This window comes from Chanodichthys erythropterus, chromosome 16 (genome assembly GCF_024489055.1).
Source record: "Chanodichthys erythropterus isolate Z2021 chromosome 16, ASM2448905v1, whole genome shotgun sequence".
NCBI classification, from domain to species: Eukaryota; Metazoa; Chordata; class Actinopteri; order Cypriniformes; family Xenocyprididae; genus Chanodichthys; species Chanodichthys erythropterus.
Window position 1 is genome coordinate 21330251 of NC_090236.1, and position 25932 is coordinate 21356182.

Genomic DNA, 25932 nt, shown 5'->3' on the forward strand with positions numbered 1-25932 from the left:
GCCCTGAACTAGGGAAAGGGGGGGAAAGTGGTTATCTGATGTACTCATAACCACACCTTAAGAGACGTGTGATCCAAAATCACAACGTCAGCGGTGACGTGAGTACCAATCCCTATTTTACTTCGTGTCCTTGGATGGACAAAGTAAAAATCACTACACATTGAACACATGCTTTTGGAGTGGGCTAGATGATCACCTCCTCCAACTGATGCCAGTGGGCAAAACCAGCTGTTATTTACTTAAGGACATCTAATATGCATTGTCGATGACTAGATCCCCCCTGACAGTAGAAGAGGGCCTGCTCCACACTCTCCATACCCATTCCAGCCAGGACCGCCCCTAATCCTCCAGTGGACCTCATGGACCCAGAACCCAGGCAGCCTTAAGCCACACCCCCACAGACTTTATGCCAGAGCCCACCGCAGACTCAGAGCCTATGCCTGCCACAAAGCTAAAAGCCAAAGTTTACACTTGAAGCCAACTTGTCCCGGAGCCCAAGCTTATCGCTGAGTCTGAGCAGGTGTGAAAGCCAGCACCAACGTCAGTTCAAAAGGGTTTGTTAGTGGAGTTAGATTGCATGGAATTGAGCCCCGCCCATACTTCCGCCATTAAAGGTGATAAACAGGATCTTTTCGTCGACTGAGAAACCAAAGACTGTTACTGAGTTTTTGAAATGAGTGCATGCGTAAGAACAACCCCCCTCCTTTCGAGGGAACGCCTCCCCATTGGAACACGAGTGTTTACCACCGGAATTAGCTGTATCGCGTTAGTGGATTCATTACGTCGGACTCACAGCAGGTAACTGCAGTTGTTACTCCTGTCTCCTGACAAAAACATTGCATGCGGCACCTGTGGAGTATGGAAAGTTACTGGAGCGCGCAACCGCGCACGTCTCTCACAAGGAATGTCATGGTAATGATTGACATGCCAGAGGGCCAATCCGCGCACGTCTCTCACAAGGAATGTCACGGCAGTGATTGGCAAGCCACAGGGCCAATCGTTTATGCGATGATCGCGTAAACGATTGGCTGATGTTTTTAAGGCCCTACCTCATGCACAGATGATGTATATTAATATTATTCCTTTCAGTGCACCTAATAAATAGTCCTTTATCAGTTAGTAAAGACAGTTTCAAGTAATATTGCAAAAATGTATAAAACAAAACATCCTCTTTATCACCTTTAAGGGGCCCTGTCCGAAATGGAACCCTAAGCCCTCGTCATCTTCCTCCGTGTAAACACTTTCATGACTTATTGCCACTTTGACTGTCAGGTAGACTTGTGGGCTTGGCAAAAATCGGCAGCAAGGGGGGCACTTGCAAAAGACAACATCTTTGGTTAATTAGACAGTTGTTCCAGAATCAACAATCAGATTTGTGGGACAAGTTTGCAGTTTATGTCAAGTTTAGGCTTACAATCAGGATTAGGTGCTTCTACATCAGTGTTCACTTATCGTTTCCCTCTGAGTTTAGGGGTAAGGAATGGGTAAGGTTAGGTTTAGGGTTAGGAGCACAGAATTTTCGTATGGGAATGTTGTTTCAGGATCAACAAAATATGGTGATCCAGGAAAATGACTTGCTTGGCAAAATCACAGTAACCCCTTCAAACTATAACCTGTCAAGAAATTTAAAACTATTTTAAACTTTGTGCGGCAGTTTGTCTTGACAAACTTTCCTTTTCTAGTTTGCTCTTGTAATATTGTCCAAATCTTCTGCTCACAGGTGAGGATGACAGTCTGGCCTCCAAAAAGAAAGTCACGATTGAGGACATCTTCAATGGAAAGCTCCAGGCACACGACCCTGAGGCAACATGGCTTAGCGGTGAGTGGCAGTTGAGTTTTACTCCCTCTCGTTCGGCTGCTAGCGCTCTGGGTGGATGCAGTCACTTTTTTCATCATCTCATTACAACAGAGAGAAATTGCATCAGGATCTGCATCTAAAGCTTCATACTGATCGAATACAATCTCTGTGGTACTTCAGATGAAAATCCCCATTTAATATGGACAGGTGTGGAGATATATTCTTAACCAGCATTGCATATTTTTTTTCTTCTTTGTTTGGTTTTGCATTCTTTCAAGTTGGTTTAAAGTCTCTGGGTTTTCATAAATGCAGACTCAGAGTCACTTTATTGCCCTTTTATTTACTGTAAATCTTGGATAGGGCTATGTATTACCTTTCATAGCTGAAAAATGTACCACAAACCTGTTAAAAATTCTGGTTAAAGCTGGCTTTTCCAGCTGGTCCGAGCTGGTGCATGGTTTTCAGGCTGGTTTTTCTACTTGTTCCAACTATAGCTATTTGTTTTTGAATATACACTTGTAGGTCTCTGTACGCTGTAAAAAATATATTTTCAAAGTTGTAAATAAAACAACGGGTTGCACTTTATATTGATGTTCCACTTTAGACATTCTACTAACTTTAAGTAACTTTGCAAGATACTTTTGATGAAATCCGAGAGGTTTTTTCTGATTGTCTGTTGGGGTACCATCAAAATAAAGTGTTAGCAGATGTTAAGCAGACATTCTACTAATAATTTAATGACTTGTAGTTGACATGGAGTTGCAGAGTTACTTAAAGTTAGTAGAATTTCAGGTAACACTTCGGTATGGAGAACATATTCACTATTAACTATCACTTTTGCCTTAATAAACTCTTAATTTACAGTTCGTAAGGTAGTTGTTGTAGCGTTTAAGTTTAGGTATAGGGTAGGATTTAGGGATGTAGAATAGGGTCATGAAGAAAGATGCATTTATATTTGCTTTATAAGTACTAATAAACAGCCAATATGCAAGCTAACAAGCTACAAGTGAGAATTGTTGGCCATACTAAAGTATTACCGAATTTCTAAAGTGAACCATCAAAATAAATTGCTACCAAACAAAGATTACTGTAGTACTTTTTACAAGAGAATATGGTAACACTTTATTTTAGGGTCTTTTAACTAGTTATTAGCATACATATTACTAGAATTTTGTCTGTTTATTAGTAATTATTAAGCTCATATTCTGCATGACCTTATTCTACATTCTTAATCCTACCCAAGACCTAAACTTAACAACTACCTTATTAACTATTAATAAGCAGTAAATTAGGAGTTTACTGAGGGAAAGGTAGTTAGTAGTTTATATGTGTTCCCTATACTAAAGTGTTATCGAAAATACTATTTCAGTTTCTCTACTTCAGAATTTCATGTTCAATTCAATGCGTTACTTGTCGTTACTTCCTAATTTTTTTGCAATATTTCTAGTGCATATAATTTTTTTTCAAAAGGGACAGATTGTTATAAAAGTTGGCTATTGAAAACAGTACAACAGATGGGTCAGGCTAATTAACCATGAAAGTAGAGGTTGGCATGACCTCACAAAATGGGCAAATCGCCATCCCCCAAGACTCAAAACTTGTTCCCCAAACTCTCAAAAATGGGATTTTTCTCATTGTAATTCAGTATTAAAATTACTGTGAGTCTTTGGCACAATGATCCACATTAGCATGTCACATAATCCTCAACAGCATTTGCATGTTTTTTGTTTTTTTGTTATTGTATCATTCCATCCACAAATTCACTGCCAGCATCATATTAGCATGATCTACTTTGATGCACTGCAGCATAATTTCTTAGTATTTCCATTGTTTACATTTGCATTAAATGTTGGCATGTTGTACGCCTTTGCAAGACATGAAGCATACTTGAATAGATGTATATTAATTTTAAAGTGGCTGATTGTTCTGTGCATTGACACACGTTACAGTGCTTTATTTTACATAGTGTATGTTGTTTTATTGCACATTACCAGTCTTTTTACACTGCACAAAATCTAAACAAACAAACAAAAAAAACAATCATTGCATGTATAAAACTTTTGAAAAGGGTAAATGGTACAATAATTTTTTACATTTATATAACTGATCTATAGATGTAAGTGTGAGTTTCAATGCAGTATATTTCTATATTGACAGTGAAACCTTGTGGAAAATACAATTTTAAAAAGAAGCATACTTTAAAAAAGAGTATGTAAATAATGTAATGTTAATTGCATGTTATTCAAAAATTAAATTAATAATTATTATTATATATAATCTTTATATGTAATTTCATAATTATTGTCTTTAAATTGAAATATGGTTAAATTCTATTATGTAGGCTACTAGCAAGAATTTATAGTAAACTAAAATATATCTTAATTAATTTAATTTGACATTATTACAAAGTACTTTTTAAAAATGTACTTAAGTGTGTTAAGAAACATACAAAAAGTACAAAAGTATACTCTTTAAGTTCACTTAAGTTGCCTTTTATTTCATAAATATATAATTTGCAGGTACAATTTTTAAAAATATACTAAAGATATAAGGTAACCTACACTACTGGTGCACATTACGCGCACTTCTTTTCACAAGAGAAGCAATCCGAGGAACAAATCAACAGGAGGTTTCTGGGGAAAAAAAGCTTGGTCACAAACAAACACTAAACTAACACTGAACTTAAAAAATTAAATAGAAACTATACCCAAGCATGCTTGCTATAATGTTTTTGCATAGTATCGTCATAGATAGTTCTGAGGTTGTTCTGGTTTATGTCTCTATACTAAGGCTTTTATTGGAACCTTATTTTAGCTATTGTTATTAAAAGTTTTCTGTGCCTGAATTTTCACCCTATTTTTGGGAGAATGGAGAATGGGAGTGTCCTTTGTTTGTCCTTGTTTGTGTTATAAAGGTGCAGCCCAGGTGCTTTGTAAAACATGAAAAAAGATGTTTTGATATGCATTTTGATTAATCAGTTTTTGTTATTCTCCTGAAAACACATTTGTTGATTTAAGGCTGTGTTTACCTCCGAGATACAGCCCCATTATTCTCCCTCTGACATGCTCCACAACTCAGCGTCAAGCCTTTTTAAAAGCGATCACTCGTCTGTATTATTTATCAAGGCGGGCACTATCTGCATTCAGGTCTGTAGCAGACTTGTTTACCGGGCTAGGTATAACATTTACAGCCTGAATAAATAAAGAACACAGTTGCCTTAGCAAAACAGGAACTTTTAAAGCTGGGACAAACGAGCCAATGCTCTAAAATAAGCTGTAAAAATGTTTTAAAGGCTATAAAAAATAAATGAATGAATATATTTATATGCGTTATAAAAATGAACCCAAGCCATTTTATGTGCATGTAACACAACAGTAAATGTAGCTGTCCATTCTCATCAGAATGAAGCCATTGTTCATAAATCTTTACCCTATTGTTCTGCTGATTCAAATATATTCAATTCAAACATTTCTTAATTATAATTAATAAGCATAATAGTTGAAACATTTGTGCTGCTTAAATGTTTCTGTCATCAATTACTCACCCTCATGTCATTCCAAACAGTGGTTCAACCTTAATGTTATGAAGTGACGAGAATACTTTTTGTGCGCCAAAAAAACTAAATAACGACTTTATTCAACAATATTGTGATGGGCGATTTTCAAAACACTGCTTCATGAAGCTTCGAAGCTTTACGAATCTTTTGTTTTGAATCAGTGGTTCGGAGCGGGAATCAAACTGCCAAAGTCACATGAACCACTGAAATTTCGAAATGTTTCAAACCACTTATGATGTAAGTCTCGTTTACTGAAATCATGTGACTTTTTAGTAGCTTTCTGGGAATTTGGAAGTGTTAATTATCTTGCTGTCAACGGAGGCCTCATTGAACCATCGGATTTTATCATAAATATCTTAATTTGTGTTCCGAAGATGAACGGAGGTCTTATGGGCGTGAAACGACATGAGTGCGAGTAATTAATGACAGAATTTTCATTTTTGGGTTAACTAACCCTTTGAAATTTTATTAAAAATATTTCAAGATTCATGGATGAATTGAAAGTTCAAAGTTGTATTATTATATACACTCTTCTTGGCAGCTAAACTGTTATCACTCTCTCAAGGTTTATTTTGTGATAATGACCGGCTGACTGTACATTATTAGTATATTATATCAAGTATAATGTGTTTTTCTTCTTCCGCTTCATAGACACTGAAATTCTGTACCGTTCCCGTGAGGGCAATGTGGTGAAGCTCAACGTGCTGACAAATACCTCCAAGATTTTAGTGAAGAACCAGATGTTTGAGAGTTTCCACAGCCAGGTTCTTACCGCTTTGATTAAATATGCAAAATATGCAGCTCTGTAGATGTTTTGTACTTGTAAAGAAAAGTAACTTTAGAGCCTTTGGTTTCAGGGATCCTTCAAACCGACCAAATACCAAGTATCTCCTGATCTAAAATACGTGCTGTTGGCCTACAACATTGTGCCGGTAAATGCTTTGTATTCTGATTTATAATGTGAAAAATCTAGCTATGTTTGTTACTCAAATTCTCTTGTCTTTTGTTACTAAGTTCTCTTATCTGTTTCATCACATCTCTTTGTAAAAGATGACAAAGTGTGCGACTGATCACGCTTCTAAAGGGCATCTCATCTGCTCTCTTTGTTCTACAGCTTTATCAGTATTCCTTCATGGCCCATTACATCATCTGCAGCCTTGATTCTCCGTAAGTCTTGTTATAAGTGAATTCTTTCAACATTCTCACTGGTTAAAGTTTTTGTTGTCACTAACTCTAATGTCAAGAGGGTTCAGCTCACTGAGCTCATTAGGATAGAGCCATTGTAGGGAACTGAATTGTGGGTAGCACTGCCACCTAGTGTGTTTCCTAAGAAATGGTGTCATTTTCCCCAGAGCTGGCTGTGTCTGTCCAAATACAGAATAATTTGTGCTCAGAGTGGGTCTCCCCCTGATCTAAATTATTCATTACTGATAGCCTTTAACATCACAATTGAATTTAGATTTTGACCCATGAAATACATTAACATGATAATTGTACAGGAGGATACTATGGGAATTAGAATTCAAATAGGTTATAAGTATACACACATCTTTCTCATTCAGTTTGGCTCACGCACACACTTTCATATTCTGTCATTCTAGCAGAAACATATGAGATAAATATTTGACCTTCACTAGTGCTGCATCACAATACAATTAATAAATGGAAGGAAACACACACACACACACACACACTCACACACTCACACACGTGCAATTGTCCTATTCTTGTTTTGAGAATGGTTTGTCTTTTGACAGAGAGAAAGTGGAACTGACCCCTAATGAGGTGCAAAATACCGCACTGCAGTACGCTGGATGGGGTCCCAAAGGACAGCAACTGGTAAGAGAATCACAAACACATTTGTACCACCGATGTGTCACACACAAAAAAAGTGAACTTAAAAAAAAAAGCAGTAATTAAATACCACAAATCAGTTATAAGAGGTTGGTTTAATATACAGTAGACTACCAGTTTCGCTTGTTTATTATAACTTTAATCAATTTATGATTTTGTGGAACATGTATCAGGTTGTACATGTACAGAGAATCTAAAAAGTCTGCTCACCCCTGTTGAAACAGCTATTTTTTGTGATGTAAAAAATGAATCAAAAAATAAATCATCAGAACTTTTGCACCTTTGATGTATGAAACAGGCAAACATAATGACCATCATGATCATAATCTACGTCAAATCCTGGTTTGCCTTGATAGAAATCTAAAGAATCCCAAATCTCCACTAATCTTTTGGAAATTGAGTGTTTTAAGCTTTCAGCTCAATTTGAGCAAAGCACTAAAGTAACGTAAAACCTGGAACTGTCACAGCTGAGCCTCATAGCTGGAAATAGTAATCGCATCTTAGAAAGTGTACATTTTAGTAATGCTGTTTATTTTAACTAGTCTCTTTTAAAGGGTTAGTTCACCCAAAAGTGAAAATTCTTTCATCATTTATTCACCCTCGTGTCATTCCAAAACCGTAAGACTTTCGTTTATCTTTGAAACACAAATGAAGATATTTTCAATGGAATCAGAAATTTCTGTCTCTCCATTGACAGTCCACACATCTATCACTTTGATGCTTTAAAAAGATCATAAAGAGACTGTAAAATAAACCCATATGAATCAAATTTTCTGAAGAGACTGCTTTTTATGATGAACAGATTGAATTTAGGATTTTATTCTCAAATAAACATTCATCAACACACACACACACATCAGATATGGTAAGGTTCATTCTTGTGTGTTATGCAGCATGTTTGAGCTTCCACAAGAACCAAATGAGGTTTGTTCTTGTGCATCAAGCAAGTATAGTTGAGCTTCTGTTCATGTTTGCTGGTCAATGTTTATATGTGAGTAAAAGCCTAAATTCAATCTGTTCATCATATAAAGCGACCAAGTCTTTTCAGAAAATTTAGATTGAACCGCTTGATTCATATGGATTGGGTGAACTAACCCTTTAAGATTTTAATTTACCATTTTGAATAATCTTGTCATTGTTTTGAGGTTCACTTAAATATTCCTTCAGTGTGACCATTTTTGAAAGTAGAAATATTTCAAGTACACTTAAATTCAAAAGTTAGCGGTCATTATGTTTTATTATTATTATTATTATTATTATTCTGCAAGGACACATTAAATTGATCAAAAGTGACAGTAAAGACATTTATAATTTTATTTCAAATAAACGCTGCTCTTTTGAACTTTCTATTCATCAGAGAATCCTTGGAAAAAAGTATCTCAGTATCCACTAAAAAACTGTTTTCAACATTGATAATAATATGAAAAGTTTCATGACATGAGCACCAAATCTGGCATGTTCTGTTTGTGTTTAGTTTCATTTTCACGAACTGTTTTTTTTCTTTTTCTCCAGCAGTCATTAGTTTCTGTGGACACTGTGATTCAATCAGCACACCTGTTCGCTCTTGAGCTCATTATCTTTGTATATTTAAGTTCCTCTTTGTCAGTTCATTGTCCGTTATTGTTTGTGTTGTCCTGACTACTCTGTTATTTTGCCTCTCTTCTTACTTAGTTTTCTTTTATAGAATAAATACTTTTTGTTATTTGAACCTTTTTTGGAACTTTTTTCATCTTCCTTGGGACTAAATTTGACTAAATCATCATATTAGAATGATTTCTGAAGGATCACGTGACAATGATATGGAAGAGGATTAGGGCCAAGCAAAAAAAACAAATAAAACCATCTCGAGATTAAAGTTGTTAAATTTCGAGAAAAAAGTCGAGATAAAATGTTGAGGATAAACTCGTTAAATTACAAGAAAAAAGTAGTTAAATTACGAATTTGTTCTCATATTTTAATGACTTTTTCTCGTAATTTAATGACTTTATTCTCATAATTGAATGACTTTATTCTCAACATTTTATCTCGACTTTTTTCTCGAAATTTAACGTCATTTTTCTCATAATTTAACGAATTTGTTCTCGTAATTGAACAACTTTTTTCTCGTAATTTAATGACTTTAGTCTCAACATTTTATCTCGACTTTTTTCTCGAAATGTAACAACTTTAATCTCGAGATGGTTTTATTTTTGTATTATTGCTTGACCCTTATCCTCTTCCGTACAATGAAGACTGGAGTAATGAAGCTGAAAATTCAGATTTGTCATCAAATTACATTTTAAACTAGATTAATATTTTAGAATATTACTGTTTGCACTATATTTTTAATCAAATAAATGCAGCCTTGGTGAGCATAAGAGACTTCTTTTTCAAAAAATAAATAAATGAATAAATAACCAACCCCAAACTTTTGAACAGTAATTTTAGTCCCACTGCTCAATATTTCATATCAACTACCCACATATCCATCATTCTGCTCATCATTTCCATAAATAAGTGTGAAGCAGTAACTGATTCATACTGGATCTAGAGATGTGAGCTGGTCATTTTGACCTGACTGTGTCTATGTCATGCTGGCAGAGATAGAGTAGGACCATTATTAAGTAGCAGATGGCAGCAGCATGACACAACCTCATTTCAAAAGAGCTGATTTTAGAAGCCATGTTTCTTACAGACCTTAAACAGTGTCACTTACTAAGGTTGTCATTACTATAACAACTCCTCATAGTTAGGGTTAGATATTTATTTTATTTTATTTTTTGTTGTAGTAAATATATTTATTAAGTTGTATTAAGTTTAGTAAGAATACTTATAAACAAAAAAATGGGGTCAGAAAAATAAACAATTCAAATGGAAAGCAAGATTATTTTTCTTATCCCACTGGCAGATATTTGACAGTACTTCATGTCTAAAGTAATTTGTTCTCAAGTAAATGTACTTGATTTCAGAATGTACTGGAAAATCAGACAAAAATACTAAGAAAGTAATTTTTTGCAGTGTAGACACTCACAGTGTTTACAGTCTGAACACAAGGACATCACGTGTGTATTTTTGTGGGGTTTTGCAAAAAAGACAAACATGGGCACATGAGCATACTGTGTTTATATTAGTACTATAGTTTGTTGTTTTTGTATCAACACAAGAAGTGCCATATAATACAAGCCTGGATTATGTGTTAGTGCTTACATACTTGCAAACACAAACCTCATAAATATGCGTATAAACATATTTGTTTTTGTGTATTATAAGCAAAGCACACATGCATGGACACTGGGTGTGTGTGTGTGTGAGAGAGAGAGAGAGAGAGAGAGAGAGAGAGAGTTGAGCATCAGGTGTGTAATTTTGCGGATTCCCGTATGCTGCTTTGTGTCCTGTGCTTCGGTGACGCCTCCGGCAATTAGTTTTCTGTGACAGAGCAATCAGCAGGGGCCAGTGCAGCCAGAACCTACACTGAAGGTCACATCCCAGACTCCTCTGGGGGGAAGAGAGTGCGAGACGGATCAAAATGGTGGTCATGGATGAGCAGAGATAGAGATGTAGAGGAGGAGTCGCTGTACATCACAGGTGTGATGGAGGAGAACATACAGACAGAGGAACGGGGGCCAGAGTGTAGACACATGCCATTGGCTCTGTCCCAAAACCTACTGACCTGCCTCGCTGTCTACTGTCTTCATAGGCAGCTGCCTTCTAAAACTCATGCATATGCATACTTGATTGTATCGCAAAAAATAACATTGCAGCAGTTCATAATGCATTATATCATGAGCAAGATGATGGATTATCAATGCATAAATCAAACTCGGTATGCTAACAACTTCTGGCGCAGTTTTCCATGTAATAAGTTGTTATTATATCCCTGTTAGTGGGACAAATCCTGTGAAACAGACAGTGAAATCACTCATAGTATTTTTTCATTGGCTTTTTGAATATTGCAGAAAATAAGCTCTGTGACCAACAAACGTTTATGATTCGTACATGTTTTATTCATCAACATAATCTTCACAAATTAACACAACTTTTAATTTTGAAGCCCAAATACAATCATCAGAAGTAAAAAGCTGAATTAGTTTACAAACAAACTACACCATGGTCACATGACTTCAACACCACCACAAAGCTTTTGAAAATTCTTTTAAAAACTACAAATTGGAAAGATTGAGTTAAAATAGTTTGCAAGAATTAAAGTATAAACACAACAACACTGTAAAAGCAGACATGTGAGTCGATAAGTTTATCTGTTTGGTGTGATAATGCTTAAAGCGCCTCTATTATGCTATTTTAAAGGTTCATAATTTTGTTTTAGAGGTATCCTACAGGGTATCCTACATGCATCCAAGGTCAAAAAACACTTTAATCTTCTCATAATATACATTGCATGATATGCACTCTTTTCTCACAGTGTCTGAAACAGTTTGATAAAGGACCCAGTCACTCTAAACCTCTCCTTGCCGCAAGCCTGCTTTGCTCTGATTGGTCAGATTGCTCAGTCTGTTGTGATTGGTCTACCATATACAGCACATGATGGAAATAAAATGACCATTACCATATCTGAATTTCAGCTCTGGAGGCTTCCTCAGTACTTGTACACAAAGTGATACGAGCAGTAATGTTGACTCGTTCAGAATCTGTTCTTTCTTTTGGTAGACAGTATCTCCATTTATAGCATTGGACACTTTAATGTTTTTGTTTTGTTTATTTATTAAAAAAAAAAGAAAGAAAGAAAGAAACTAAAAATACAGTTGGGTATTATTATGTCAGATGTTAAACCAAAAAAAAAAAAAAAAAAAATTCTAAAAACCCATAAACTTCGAACAATGGAACCGGAAATCATTCTAGTGATAGTTGCAACTTTGCATCAACTTTTCTCAACTTTGCAATACAATTAAAGGGTTAGTTCACCCCAAAAAAAATAATTTTGTCATATTTTACTCACTCTTATTCCAAACCTGAACTGTTTTTCATTGTAAGACATTTAAAAAAAAATGTGTTTCACAAACAGAAGAAAGTGTGGAAAAGAAAGGTTTGGAAAATCATGAGGGTGAATAAATGATGATTTTTGTGTGATCTCTTCAAGCTGAACTATATTTACCAGAATTATATGTTTATGTAAATGAACAGTTACCCAGTCTGGGGACTAGCATTTTGAAGGTTGTAATCAGAATAGTTGAATACAGCAGGTGAATTGAAATTTCAACTAGCACCCAACTACAGAGACTCACTGCCTTTCGAATGTGTTTCTCTTCTCATTAGACTGTAGCAGTAAAGCAGTGATTCATTCTGTTCAGCCCATGTGAATTCATTAAGAACAGAGCACTGAGCCATTATCTGCTGTCTGTCTGTCTGCCCCATGAGATGTTCCACTCACTCTTCATTCAGAGTAAATGGCAGTGATTACATAAATGCATAACAATAATAGATAATCACAACCATTAGTCATAGGCAAGACAAAATCAGACCATGATTCACAAACACTGCAGTAATAAGACCAAACCACAGGTTTAAAGTTAATAAATCATACTAATCACAGATCAATGATCTAAATTGTGCCAACTGCAGTACAATTATCAGTCCTCAGTATTTCAAAGGCTGCATCTTCTTTTAGCAGTTATCTGAGCATCTGTGTTTTAAAAACAACCAGAGACATTGTAACACTTCAAAAACACACCCACAAACACCAGGCATATTCTCTATACTAGTCACACATTTCGTGGAATTTCGTTGAAGACAATCATCATGGTTGTTTGTCCAGATAAACAATAAAAAAGCCCTTTTACAGAATAGACACTTTTCACACTTCCACATGCAAGTCATACAGTTATTTCCAGCACACTATTTCATTTGATAACATTCTGTGGTGAAAATTATAGAATTGGAAATTACATTTTAGACATTTTTGGAATAAAATGACTGAATCTTTTGTCTTGATAAGGCTATTTTCATAGCCAACACAATTATATAATATTTTCACTCTTATTTTCATAATTTTACAAACTAATCAGACTTTTTCACCCATTATTCTCATGTCAAGCGTGCTTTTTACTGACACTGCTTTTGATATATCATTGATATAAAAATGATATATCAAAATGCTATGTTTATTTCATATAAATGCCACTGAAAAGTTGTAAAATAAATGAGGTTTTGAAGTTTCCATCAAAAAGAAGAGTTGTCTGAAGCACATGTGTCAGTAAAGTATAACGAAAGTATAAGTGCCTGACCGTGATACACACCATCAGCTTTTTTGTCTTCAGAAGCCGTTTGTGTAGTTGGCATGTGGTCTAAATGGAGAATCTAAAATCTATAATGTGCATTCATTACTTGGGTAAAGAGCAGCATGTTGGGTTCTTGAGGGTCCTGAATGCGGCCACTGTGAAATGTTCACAATGAGGAAGCTCCATTCATGCTTGTCCTTATTCTCGAGGGCTCTAGACATCATCTGATCCAGCAGATGGAATGTTCCTGGCACCATCCAGGCCGGAGGAGGTGGATTTGGTTGAAGAGGTCAAGGATAATGTATGTACTGAGTCCTCTCCGCCTGGAAAATGTTGGACATCATGGCCCGTACCACAACCAGATTGGATCTAGCTTGTTGGCTTGAAAGATGGGAAGTCACTTGAGGCAGGCTGAATGAGCGTTTCCTATCAGGACATAATTGCCCTTCTCCCATGAGCCTTCCGATCCTTCCTGACCTCCATGCAGAACTAGGGAGGTCATGGAAGAAGCCATATTTAGCTCTCATTCATCCTTTTCATCATTCAAATTACTCAAATGTGTCGGATTGAGTGAGCATTGATATCTGAGGATGCCCCTGTTGAAGAGACACTTGTGAACTAACTCTCTCAGGGCTAGTCATCCTCTTTGAAGACTCCTGCCTTGCCATCCAAGCCTCTTCAAACCACTTCATGCTTGAATGGCAGGGCATATGCAGCAGCAGAGAGGGGCAGGATCAGGGGCAGGGTTTGTCCCCTGAAGCGGTCGGAAAGCTGCGCCGCACCACAGACCTAGCCATCCAGGCCACTAACTAACCAGCCACTGTTATCGGTCACTTGATGTTGGTGATGACAGAGAAGCATCACTGGTTGAACCTGGTGGACACTGGGGAGAAAGAGAAGAATTTTCTCCTTGATGCCTCGGTCTCGCCCTCTGAACTTTTTGGCACAAGTTTGGAGAGGTGAGGGCACAATCTGCGGCATTCAGGAAGTACATCCGCCACCGATCCAGACCCCAGCCTCTAACGGGGTGTGTGTGGGGTACAAGATGTTGTTCCATGAGCTTACATCAGGCTCTGAGGCTGGGCTAATTGTTGTAACTGGCGCGTCTTAAACCGCCTTCTGACAGGTCTGGCACATTGCTTGAGAGATAAGCATTTTACCGATTATTCTCTCTATTTAGTTTCAACTACTGCTGGGTTTTTAAGTAGGGGTACAGTTGACCATGCTTACAAGTTAGGTAAGCGCCAGAAGAAAAAAAAAGGCGCTGGCTATAGCAGGGCTTAGAGGAATGTTCTACCTTAAGCAGGGTTTTAGCTGCTTCCTCCAGATTTCAGGGGTCTTTAAATAAAGTTGGCTCGCCTGTAGCTCAATTGGGGTTGAGCCTCTCTCTTGTGTTGAGGCTCTCCCTTTATTGGTTCAGGGTAATTAAGTAGTGCTGCAGCTCCCCTGCTCCCCAAGATGCAGTGTTGAGTTCCACTTCGAAAGGGAGCATCTCAGGTTACTAATATATCCATGCGAAGGGGAACGAGACATTGTTACAGTTGTAACCTGAGACATTTAATATTATACTTTCTTTAAAGTTGGCATGAAACAGAAGTTGGTACTCAAACAAGAAAAAATGTAGGGTGGGATTTGTTTTTGTCCTTTGGAATTGATTGGATGGTTGTCGTTTGCTATTGCTATGATGTCACGTGAGTGACTGATTGTCCCACCCCGCGCCAATAAATACGTCATCAGAGAAGAGATGTTGTTGCACGAGGGAAGTTATTTTGATAGGGCACATAAATAATAAATAAACATTTAGATTTTTGTTTTTCTAAGAAAATGTTTGTTTGTTTATTTATCCATGTCTTTTTAGATAACTGGGATCAATCTCAGACAAAATAATTTGCCAGATCTATGGAAACCCTACTTAGAGGTTGTTCCACATTATTAAGCAAGTCACAGTTCTCATGCAATATGGGGACGAAGAAAGATCTTTCTGAAGATGAAAAGCATGAAATGGTCCAATGTTGTGCAAAAGGCATGAAAACAACTAATATTGTGCGAAAACTGAATGGAGATTATCAAATTATTGTAAGATTTGTGAGTGATTTAGAGCACAGCAGAACTCGGTCAGATAAAGGCTTATTAATGAAAGTTCCTGTCAAAAAAATGAATTGTATTAAAAGGGCAGCTATAAAAAGCCAGTGTTGAGCAGCAAACGGGTATTTGAAGCTGCTGGTGTCTCTGGAGTCTCAAGAAGTTCTCCATGCAGGCTGGCAGTTGTGCGTAAAGATGCATTTTAGACACCACTAACCAAATCTCACAAAGAGAAACCTTTACAGTGGGTTTAGAAATACATGAAGACTATTTTTTTAAATAGTTTTATACACTGAATAATGCTGTACTACAATAGATGGTCTAAATGGATGGATTTCTGGACGGTTGGTGAATGGCCACCACTTTCCAACAAGACTGCGATGTCAGCAAGGAGCTGGTGGGTGATGATTTGGGCTGGAATATTGGGAAGTGAGATGGAAGGTCCCTTTAGGGTCTCTGAGGGTATTAAAATGACTTTTGCAAGATATGTGAAGTTCATAACTGGCCATTTTCAGCTATGATATAAAAAGGAGCCTTCTGAAATACAATGCACTATGAACCATCCCATGCTGCAAAAAAAAAAAAAAAAACACCACAGCAATAAAACTGTTTGAAAATGTATTTTTACACCCACTGTAAATGTTTCTCTTTGTGAGGTTTGGTTAGTGTTGGCTGAAATGCATCTTTACGCACAACTGCCAGCCTGCATGGAGAGCTTCTTGAGACTCCAGAGACACCAGCAGCTTCAAATACCTGTTTGCTGCTCAACTCTGGCTTTTTATTATAGCTGCCCTTTTAATACAATACATTTTTTTGACAGGAACTTTCATTAATAAGCCTTTATCTGACAGAGTTCTGCTGTGCTCTAAATCACTCAGAAATCTTATGATAATTTGATAATCTTCATTAAGTTTCACACAATATTAGTTGTTTTCATGCCTTTTGCACAACATTGGACCATTTCATGCTTTTCATCTTCAGAAAGATCTTTCTTCCTCCCCATATTGCATGAGAACTGTGACTTGCTTAATAATGTGGAACAACCTCTAAGTAGGGTTTCCATAGATCTATAGACCTGGCAAATTATATTGTCTGATACCAGTTATCTAAAAAGACATGGATAAATAAACAAACAAACATTTTCTTAAAAAAACTAAAATCTGAATGTTTATTCTACTGAAATCTTACTGATATGTCACTTGCATAATAATTTGGAAAACAGTGTGTGTGTGTGTGTGTGTAGGTGTGTGTGTGTGTGTGTGTTCACAAATAAATCATTTATAATAAGTACTGCAATATTCCATAAAAAATAAGAATTGTCCTCTTTAAGAGTTTGTCTTGTTTTGATTTAGGTTTTTTGTTTTTTTTCAGGCATTTTGTGTCAGATTTGCATAAGTTAGTGCAGCATCTCTCTTTGTGATTTTTGGCAGAGCATGATTCAGCTGCTAAATAAATCCCAACAGAGCTTTTGAGACACACACACACACACACACACACACACACACACACACACCACCACCACCACCACCACCACTCCCACAGCTGTCAGTCATCCTGCAGACAATCTGCCACCAACCCTGATTACTGTAGCATCACACAACATCGCAAATATTCACTAGAGACGTGCCTCCATTACATATCTGTGAGATGTTACAGCAGATAAGATATGCTCAGATTAAGAGTACAGTTTATTGATAGTTCATAGTAAATTCTTTCCATTTTTATAGCATTGTGACCATATTACAGCAAAATAGCTTACTGTTAGATAACCACTGAATCATCAATACTTTTTTTAAGTTTAAATCATACTACTTGTGATTTCTACTTAAGTATATACTATCACTTTACAAACTCAGAGCTTATAGTAGCTCTGACTTAAAAGTTCTATACATTATCGCTAACTGTTGTGCTTTAAATGCTTTCAGTTTCAAGAGTTACTTTAAGAGTTACTGCTCTTAAATACAGTCTTAAGTACAGTTATTGTTTTTTTTGTTTTTTTTTTCCTGACAGATTTTCATCTTTGAGAATAACATCTACTACAAAGCGCAAGTGAACAGCCCACCAAAACGCCTGGTTTCCACAGGCAGTCTGGGGGTCATATTTAATGGACTAGCTGACTGGCTCTATGAAGGTAAAGTCCATTAGCATGAATACAAATAAATAAATAAATAAAAACTCAGAGGAGTGTGTGTATAATAAAAGAGCAGAAATGATGTAAGTGCCTGATGTGTTTGAGAGGATCTGTTTATTTGTACATACAGTATTGCATTTGTGTCTGATCTGCCTAGATTCAGCACTTTTCTTCAACAAGTTAGACTTCTTATTTTTATCTAAACTAATTTGCTGAAATTTCACAAGATATTAGGATTATAAAATTACATTTTGTTTATTTAAAACCTCTCCGATGAAATGGACATAACAGATATTGAAATATTTTCCGCAAGACAAATACTAACAAAATTTATACCGAAGTGCATTGATATAATAATGATCATCATAATAACAATAATTTTATATAATTGTAACATGCAGTATTATAAAAACAATGTTTTGAACATAATTACTTGCTAAATGACTTCATAATAGTTCTTATTAATAATATTTTGATTTATTTTTTGTTAAGCATGTACAGTAAGAGTGATGTTCATCTGGTTTGTTTCAAGATTGTTTCTTGGTCTTAATTCTTGACACTGAACCTATTCTTGCACAAAACATCATTGCAATGAAAAATATTTACTGTAAATGAAATTAACTGCCACATTTGTCTCTTTTCATACTTTAATAACCAACCTTGTCTGAATAAATATGAAGGGAAGAAATCAGGTCTGAGGTCTGAGAAATCTCTGAACCAAGGCCGTACTGAGTTCATTTTTACAGCAGTAGATGTTCACAAAAATTCTTCAATACCTTAGTCAGGAGGATTTAAAAAGCAGCCAAATATCCACAATAAATTAAAATGACATTTAGTCAGCAAGATTTAATTTTATTATAATCATATAAACTCAAATGCTAAACATACGGCACATTAGACTGAACAAATTCCAGTCCCTGTTAATGAAATGTATATTATTAGGTCTGTTTGTGTATGAACAGCACTGGGATGTTATATCTAGATTAAACCTTTTTATAACCCATTGTGCATTAGTGGGATTTAAGCCAGCGTTTAAGTCTAATCTCCTACAATATCCAGAATTTAATATTCATAATGATTAATGTAGCATTTTGTGCTTAAATACTATGTTTGAATTGGGATTATGTTCATTTAGGCTGATTTTCGCTTTCTCTATTAGCTATGAAGTGTTTACTTTCACTCAAGTTCACACACACACACACACACACACACACACACACACACACACACACACACACACACACACACACACACACACACACACACACACACACCACAAATCTCCCTGGCCTCACACACACACAAAATTTCATATTGAAAATCTTCTTTGTGTGTGTATGTGTGTGTGAGATGGCCTGTTACTTACAAGCAGAGGTAAAGCAGGTCAGCAGCAGCTTATTTATCATATCAGATCTCTTCATCAGGGTGTGTGTAGCTGAGTTTTGATACCACCATTAAAATGCATAGAGCATTTTCATCTGCTCTGCATCTGCTCCTGCTCTGCACCAGGAGTCATTCACATGTAAACTGTCTCTCCCACTCCCTCAGGTGCGAGCACTATCTTCCACATGTCCTCTCTCCAAAAACACGCACAACCCTTCACTTGGCTTTGCCCAGACTCCACCTATGATTTACCGCCTTCATTTCCTTTCATTTGTAGCCTGTAATGAGAATGTTATTTCAAGCTTGTTGGGGGTAATAAACTTGGTGCAGTTATTTTTTATAGTTTGTACAGCCAAAGACAGTTTGATTGATTCAATGCATTACAGGTAAACAGAGCTATAACTATATTATATAACCTTAACCATACATTTGCTTAGGAATATTATGTAAATATGTCTATCAGTTAATGATTTTTCTTTGTTATTCTCAGTTCTGTATTTCTGTCATCCGTGTTGTGCAAGGGCACACTGGCTGCGAGTTTGTTTGTGATACATGCTGCCCAGTAATAGGTTTTATCCTAAATTAACATTTCAATCTGAGGCTATTCTTAGTCACATGTTAGTACAACTTCTGTTTATTCTCAGCTGTGTAAAGATCTCTGCTGCCATCCTGTGGTTTCACATTACATGACAGATAGCATTTTATCTTAATTTATATGAATTGCTTCACAGACAAAATATTAATGGATAGTTCTTAGAAAAAAATGTAAATGACACTGGCAACTTGCTGAAATAAAAAAAAGTTGAGGTTCTAAAATGTACTAAAACAAAACAAAATAAAACTAAAATAAAAATAAATTAAAGGTCCCGTTTTTCGTGTTTTTTTGAAGCTTTGATTGTGTTTATAGTGTGCAATATAACATGTGTTCATGTTTCGCGTGTAAAAAAACACAGTATTTTTCACATAATTTACTTATCTGTATACCGCTGTTTCCACTGTCATAAAAACGGGCTGATGACTTCCTTATTCTATGAAGTCCCTCCTTCAGAAATACGTAACGAGTTCTGATTGTGCCAGCGGTTCCTGTGTTGTGATTCGACAGCAGCTTAGCGCTCCTTGCCCGGAAAGGTCACGCCTCTTACCATAACGTGGAGATGCACGCGCTCAGTGTTATTGTAAACATATCTTTAATTTTACCCTATCAATTTGAGCCAGAATCAGACCGGGTGATTGGACTGCGGGATGAAAATAACAGCGTTTCGACGACATGGCGACAAACACACTCTACAAACGCAACTCTTGTGTATTCCTGTGGTCGGAGGTTAGTCAAAAAACTGTTTTAGTGACGTCATTAAAGAAGGAAGTAGAGGGATGTAGTCCAAACGGGCCGTTCGATGTAGACGACTTCTGTTAAATAAAATATCTCTCTTGGCATTGAACTTTGAGCTTTAAAATTTTACAGATTTTATTTATACTCTAACAACAACATTACACACTAACTAAAGTTTGAAACATGGGATCACGAAGAACGGGACCTTTAAAGCTAAATAGACATTCAAAATATTAATATACCTATAAACTATAATAGTATATAAATACTAAAACTGACGGAAACTGCCTGCAGATGCATCTGCCAAATTTTTTTTTTTTTTTTTTTGGGTGTTTCACAGAAAATCATACAGGTTTGTAAACTGACAAAATTCTCATTATTGGATGAATTATTCCATGGTGCAGCAGCCCAGGTGCTTATGTGGGTCATGCAGGCTTGAGTTCAGACTATTTATTATACAAAATGTCTGTGAGAATCGAGGCTTATTCTTTTCTGTTTAAATCGTTCTTAAAAATCAAGTAGATTGTTCTTTTTAATTCCACAGTTTCTTAGAATTTATGAAAATATCTTGAATAAGGCCAATTGTTGCACCTTAAAAAAAAAAAAAATCAGCCATGCTTGTGTTCTTCTTGTCTACTTCTGGTTACATAATGGCTTAATGAGCTCCAGGGGTCCAGTCTGCTGTGTTACAGGCAGTCATATTTTACATTCTCTTGCCTGACGGCCGTGCTGTTCCTCCTCCTGCTCACGGGCCGTCAGCTTTAAAGAGTGATGGATGAGACTCCCGAGGCAGGAGCCTAAAGGCAAATGGATGCGATAAATCACGCAGGCTGTTTTTGCACATGTTGCAGTTAGGTATTTTGCAATGTGCCCTCTGTCTGCGTTTGCTTGAAAGGATATTTAATCCTCTAACACATATTAGAGGCTATGGATCTGACGGAGATATGGTCACTATGCAACAACAGAGCTTTTCAGGACACTTTTTCACTTGTTTCATAGTATAATGTTTCATAAAGCTTCAACTTCATGTTTAATACACTTATGTGTTCATTTGCTTGTGCTTGCAGAGGAGATCTTCCAGAATCACATCGCTCACTGGTGGTCACCAGATGGTCTCAGACTGGCATATGCCACCATTAATGACACTCTGGTGCCAAAGATGGAGATACCCATGTTCACAAGCGCACTGTATCCCAGCGGACAAGAGTACCGCTACCCTAAAGTAAATTGTTCTTTTATGGTTAAACCAAGGCTTGATTGTGTGCCCCTCACTATATTTTCCAATCTCACTGTGACCTTGAAATGGGATCTAATTGGTGTCCTAAATGTGACATTTAAAGGGCTATTTCACCCAAAAATGAAAAATTCTGTCATCATTTACTCACCCTCATGTCTTTGCAGGTACATAAAGAAATTGTAAAAGTAACTCGTATGAATCAAGCCAGTGAATCCAAGTCTTCAGAAGAGACTCAACGCTTTATATAATGAACATATTATTATATTGACATATAAACGCTGATTAATGCACATACATAGAGCTCATCAAAACGGTCAACAAAAGCTCAGTCGTGCTTGTTTGATGCGTGAAAACAAACCTCATTAACTCATGCATTCAGAATTTTACAAATATACAGTATTCACTTTGCAGAAAATCTTATCAGTAAATGTGAAGTCAAGTCTATACTTTAATAAACAGAAAAATTATGATCAATGATGCAAACACAATTCAATTCTACTGTAAAGCAGCTCTAGAAAAGACAAGTGTCGTTTTTCAGCTGAAGTCAGTTTAATATTGATTACATTCAGTTCAATAACAGTGTTGATACTGCAAAAATCATCAATTATGAAACCTAAGATGAATCAGCTATAAAGCAGCTCTGCAGGAAACAGCTGTGTCGTCATCCAGCTCAATTTACTTCAAGTTTTGTTCTCATCCAGTAGTGTCAGTGCAGTCAAATCAGTAATATTACTGAATATTAAGTGTCCCCGAAGCAAGCCAAAGGTAACAGTGGCAAGAAACCCAAACTCTATCCCTTGGGAGAATCCAGGTTCAGTCTTCTCTGGCCAGATGAACGTACATGGTGTGATTATGATTCCAGGCTGCATTACAAATGATGACAGACTTTTCTATTTTGGGTTAACTAACGCTGTAAGCTCTTTAGTGACGTAACTAAATCAGGTTTCATAATAGTAGTAACTGTCTGTATGTTTCTCTTTTTACACAACATACAGTACCTGATTAACATTTATTAATTTGCCAGGCAGTTATTTAAAAAAAAAAAAAAAAAAACATCTCACAGTGCATTCAGTGTATAGCCTATCTTGAAAAATGAACCCATGAACTTGGTGTAGCCTATGCCCCGCTTTACCAATTGAACTTTAATTGCATAGATAAAAATCATTTGAACAAATTCTGTTATATTTTGTGGTGTTTGTCATGAATGATGACTGAATGGGTCCCTTAAGAGGAGGAGGAGGAGGAGGAGGTACTCCAATGATGTGATCTCTGTTGCTGTCTGTAGGCCGGAGAGGAGAACCCTGATATCTATTTGTCAGTGGTGAGTCTGAACGGCCCTTTACACACAGTGAGGATGAGGAAACCAGAAGATCCCAGAATCAGGTGAGGATATGCAAGTGACCACACAACATGACGCGTATTTAGTAACTTTATCTGTTGCTTTGGTCAAGTTTATGGTGACCCGAAAAATATTTGGACCGATTTTTGAATGTTGAGTGAAAAATGTATGAATGTTAATTTTTGCATTAAACAACAAAATAAAACCAAGTGTCAAATGATACTAGAACCTTTAAAAACTAACACTTTTTCTGAGCCATTTTTTGCAATGACTTTTAAACAGCCGGTGTAACGTATTGACAACCATAAAGTGTCACAATACTTTATCACAACACTCTATTTGATATCATGAAATATTAGTTTTAATAATAATATTTTAAATAATGGTTTCATTATATACAGAATATATTTTAAAATGTAATGTATTCCTGTGATGTCAAAGCTGAATTTTCAGCATCATTAATCATTACAGTCTTCAGTGTCAAGAAATATTTATTATTATTATTATTATTATTATGTTGAAAACCGTTGTGCTGCTTAAAGCTGCTGTCGCGATTTTTGGCCCTCTAGCGGTTAATAAACAGAACTGCACGCGTCTTGGGGAGGTACATTCTAGCCGGAACTACTTTTCTCTGTGTACGTCTATGGCGAGTCACGCAGTTACTGTGATACTCTGCGGCGAGTCCTACCAGTCATGTCTGAAATAGTGCGAATATAAACACCCATTATAAGTGTACCATAACGATTCAGGGTAAGACAAAAACACGGTTTGGAAAATGGATTCATGTTGTATATTCTCATTATATAATTTTTGTAAATTTTTAACACAAATAAAAGTTGCAGACTGCAGCTTTAATATTTTTGTGAAAACTGAGATACTTTTTTAAAAATCTATTTGATGAATAGAAAGTTCAAAAGAGCAACATTTATTTGAAATAGAAATTTTATGCCGGACTGCTTCACAAAGAGAGTCAATTCAACGCTCTTGCATTTAAAGGGACACACACAGAAACTGCATGTTTTTGCTCACACCCAAATAGGGGCAAATTTGAAAAGCTATAATAAATGATCTGTGGGGTATTTTGAGCATTCTGGGGACACCAGAGACTTATTTTACATCTTGTAAAAGGGGCATTATAGGACCCTTTTTTTAAATTAAAAAAAATACTGATTGCAAACTGTTGAAAGGTAGTGTATTTATTTAACAAACTGTTAAACAGGCTACAGTCAGACTAATAAACTGCATTACTTGGCTTGAATGGCTTTATTAAGAAAGTCACTTTAGAGCATTTTGGAATTGAGCCAATGAACAAAATAGATTTTTTTTTTTAAACAAACACACTAACCCCCCAAAAATGTACACAGACTCTAATTGACACACTTTGATATGAGTATTGTAATTAGCATCTCTATGCAGGAAAGAGTACTACATCACCATGGTGAAGTGGGCGACCAGCACCAAATTAGCAGTAAACTGGCTGAACCGAGCGCAAAACAACTCCATCCTGACCCTATGTGAAGCCACCACAGGCATCTGCACCAAGGTACCTTCTGAAACACACTAGCAAACACACCTGCTCAATCTTAATTATGACTGTTTTCCATTCTTATAATAATAGTCATTAAGACTATAAAATAAGTAAGTAAGTAATCTTAATTATCACAGTTTTCCATGCTTATAATAATAGTCATTAAGACTATAAAATAACACAAATGGAAGGATGTGAATTACGTAGTGACCTTTCATTTTCCAGAAAAGGCTGTATGTGTGACAGCGCCTATTGTTACATCCAAATGCATGTCAGTTAATGAATGAAAAGATTAGGCAAGTGCTTTGGTTGTATATAAAGGACTTTGTCGCACAATGGGAGACATACTGAGAGAAAAACAATAATCTTCCGGTGTGTTTTCAGAAACATGAAGATGAAAGTGACAGCTGGCTTCACAGACAGGTGAGTCACGCATCACGCAGCGTCTCAGAGCGCAGACAAGTACGGCGTGTGGGATGTGTGTATAACGGGTGCTGCTCAAATGTTCGCTGACGGGAAGACGTAAATCTCTCTGCAGAACGAACCCCCGCTGTTCTCCAGAGATGGTTTCAGGTTGTTCTTCACCCGAGCCATTCCACAGGGGGGCCGAGGGAAGTTTTTCCACATATCCATGTCCACTTCCCAGGTGAGATGTCACTGATAAACTACCACACAAATTATAAAGGTTTAACAGCACATTAAATGTAAGAAGTGACTTCCTGTTGTCGTCTCTTTCAGCCTAACAGCAGCGCAGACACGCTACAGTCCCTGACATCAGGAGACTGGGACGTGACGGAGATTTTAGCCTACAACGAGGACACCAAACTTGTGTAAGCATGTGATCTGCAGCATGAAAAAATTAAAATGAAAATAAAACATTATGCCGTTATTTTGTAACATATTAAGAATAGATATCTGTGACAACAATGTCTTTGCAGATACTTTCTGAGCACAGAAGACGATGCAAGACGGCGTCACCTCTACAGGTATGACAAATGACGTGTGACACACAGCGAAGTATTTGGAAGAATTGCACTGATGACGTTTGTTGTGTTTTAGTGCCAACACCACAGGATCCTTCAACCGCCGTTGTCTTTCCTGTGAATTCAGCTGTGGCTATGTCAGTGGATCATTCAGTCCTGATGCTAACCTCTTCCTTCTCAACTGCAAAGGTTTAATGTTTTTTCTATGCAAAACATCTGTCTTATGCTTATAGAGTGCAACAGTGCCCGTCCACTTTTTCAGCAGCCTTAGCTCCAGAAGTATTTTTCCCACAATAAGTTTTTTTTTTTTTTTTAAAAAGTCATTATTAAAGAGTTACAAGCCAAACCAACCAGTTATAAATTGAATCAAAACACTACAAAGTTCGATCTAAAGCAAAAAAGTATTTAAAAATCTGACAAAAAGACAAAGATACAAGATGTATGTAATGGCTTGAATGAGAGAAATAACTACAATCCCAGAAGCATTGTGAATGCTTTT

At 36.5% G+C, this 25932-nt stretch overlaps 1 protein-coding gene across 3 annotated transcripts in view; it reads left to right on the plus strand.

Moving 5' to 3' along the window:
- Positions 1-25932, plus strand: part of dpp6b (dipeptidyl-peptidase 6b) — a 135622-nt gene that overhangs the window by 98089 nt on the left and 11601 nt on the right. For all 3 annotated transcript variants that reach the window (XM_067362273.1, XM_067362274.1, XM_067362275.1), the window contains 14 exons: positions 1721-1819; positions 6006-6118; positions 6212-6286; positions 6469-6521; positions 7112-7193; positions 17513-17633; positions 21414-21568; positions 22869-22966; positions 24339-24465; positions 24835-24873; positions 24989-25096; positions 25189-25280; positions 25389-25436; positions 25510-25622. In XM_067362273.1, the coding sequence (XP_067218374.1) occupies positions 1721-1819; positions 6006-6118; positions 6212-6286; positions 6469-6521; positions 7112-7193; positions 17513-17633; positions 21414-21568; positions 22869-22966; positions 24339-24465; positions 24835-24873; positions 24989-25096; positions 25189-25280; positions 25389-25436; positions 25510-25622 (1323 nt within the window). The remainder of the gene's footprint in view (positions 1-1720; positions 1820-6005; positions 6119-6211; positions 6287-6468; positions 6522-7111; positions 7194-17512; positions 17634-21413; positions 21569-22868; positions 22967-24338; positions 24466-24834; positions 24874-24988; positions 25097-25188; positions 25281-25388; positions 25437-25509; positions 25623-25932) is intronic.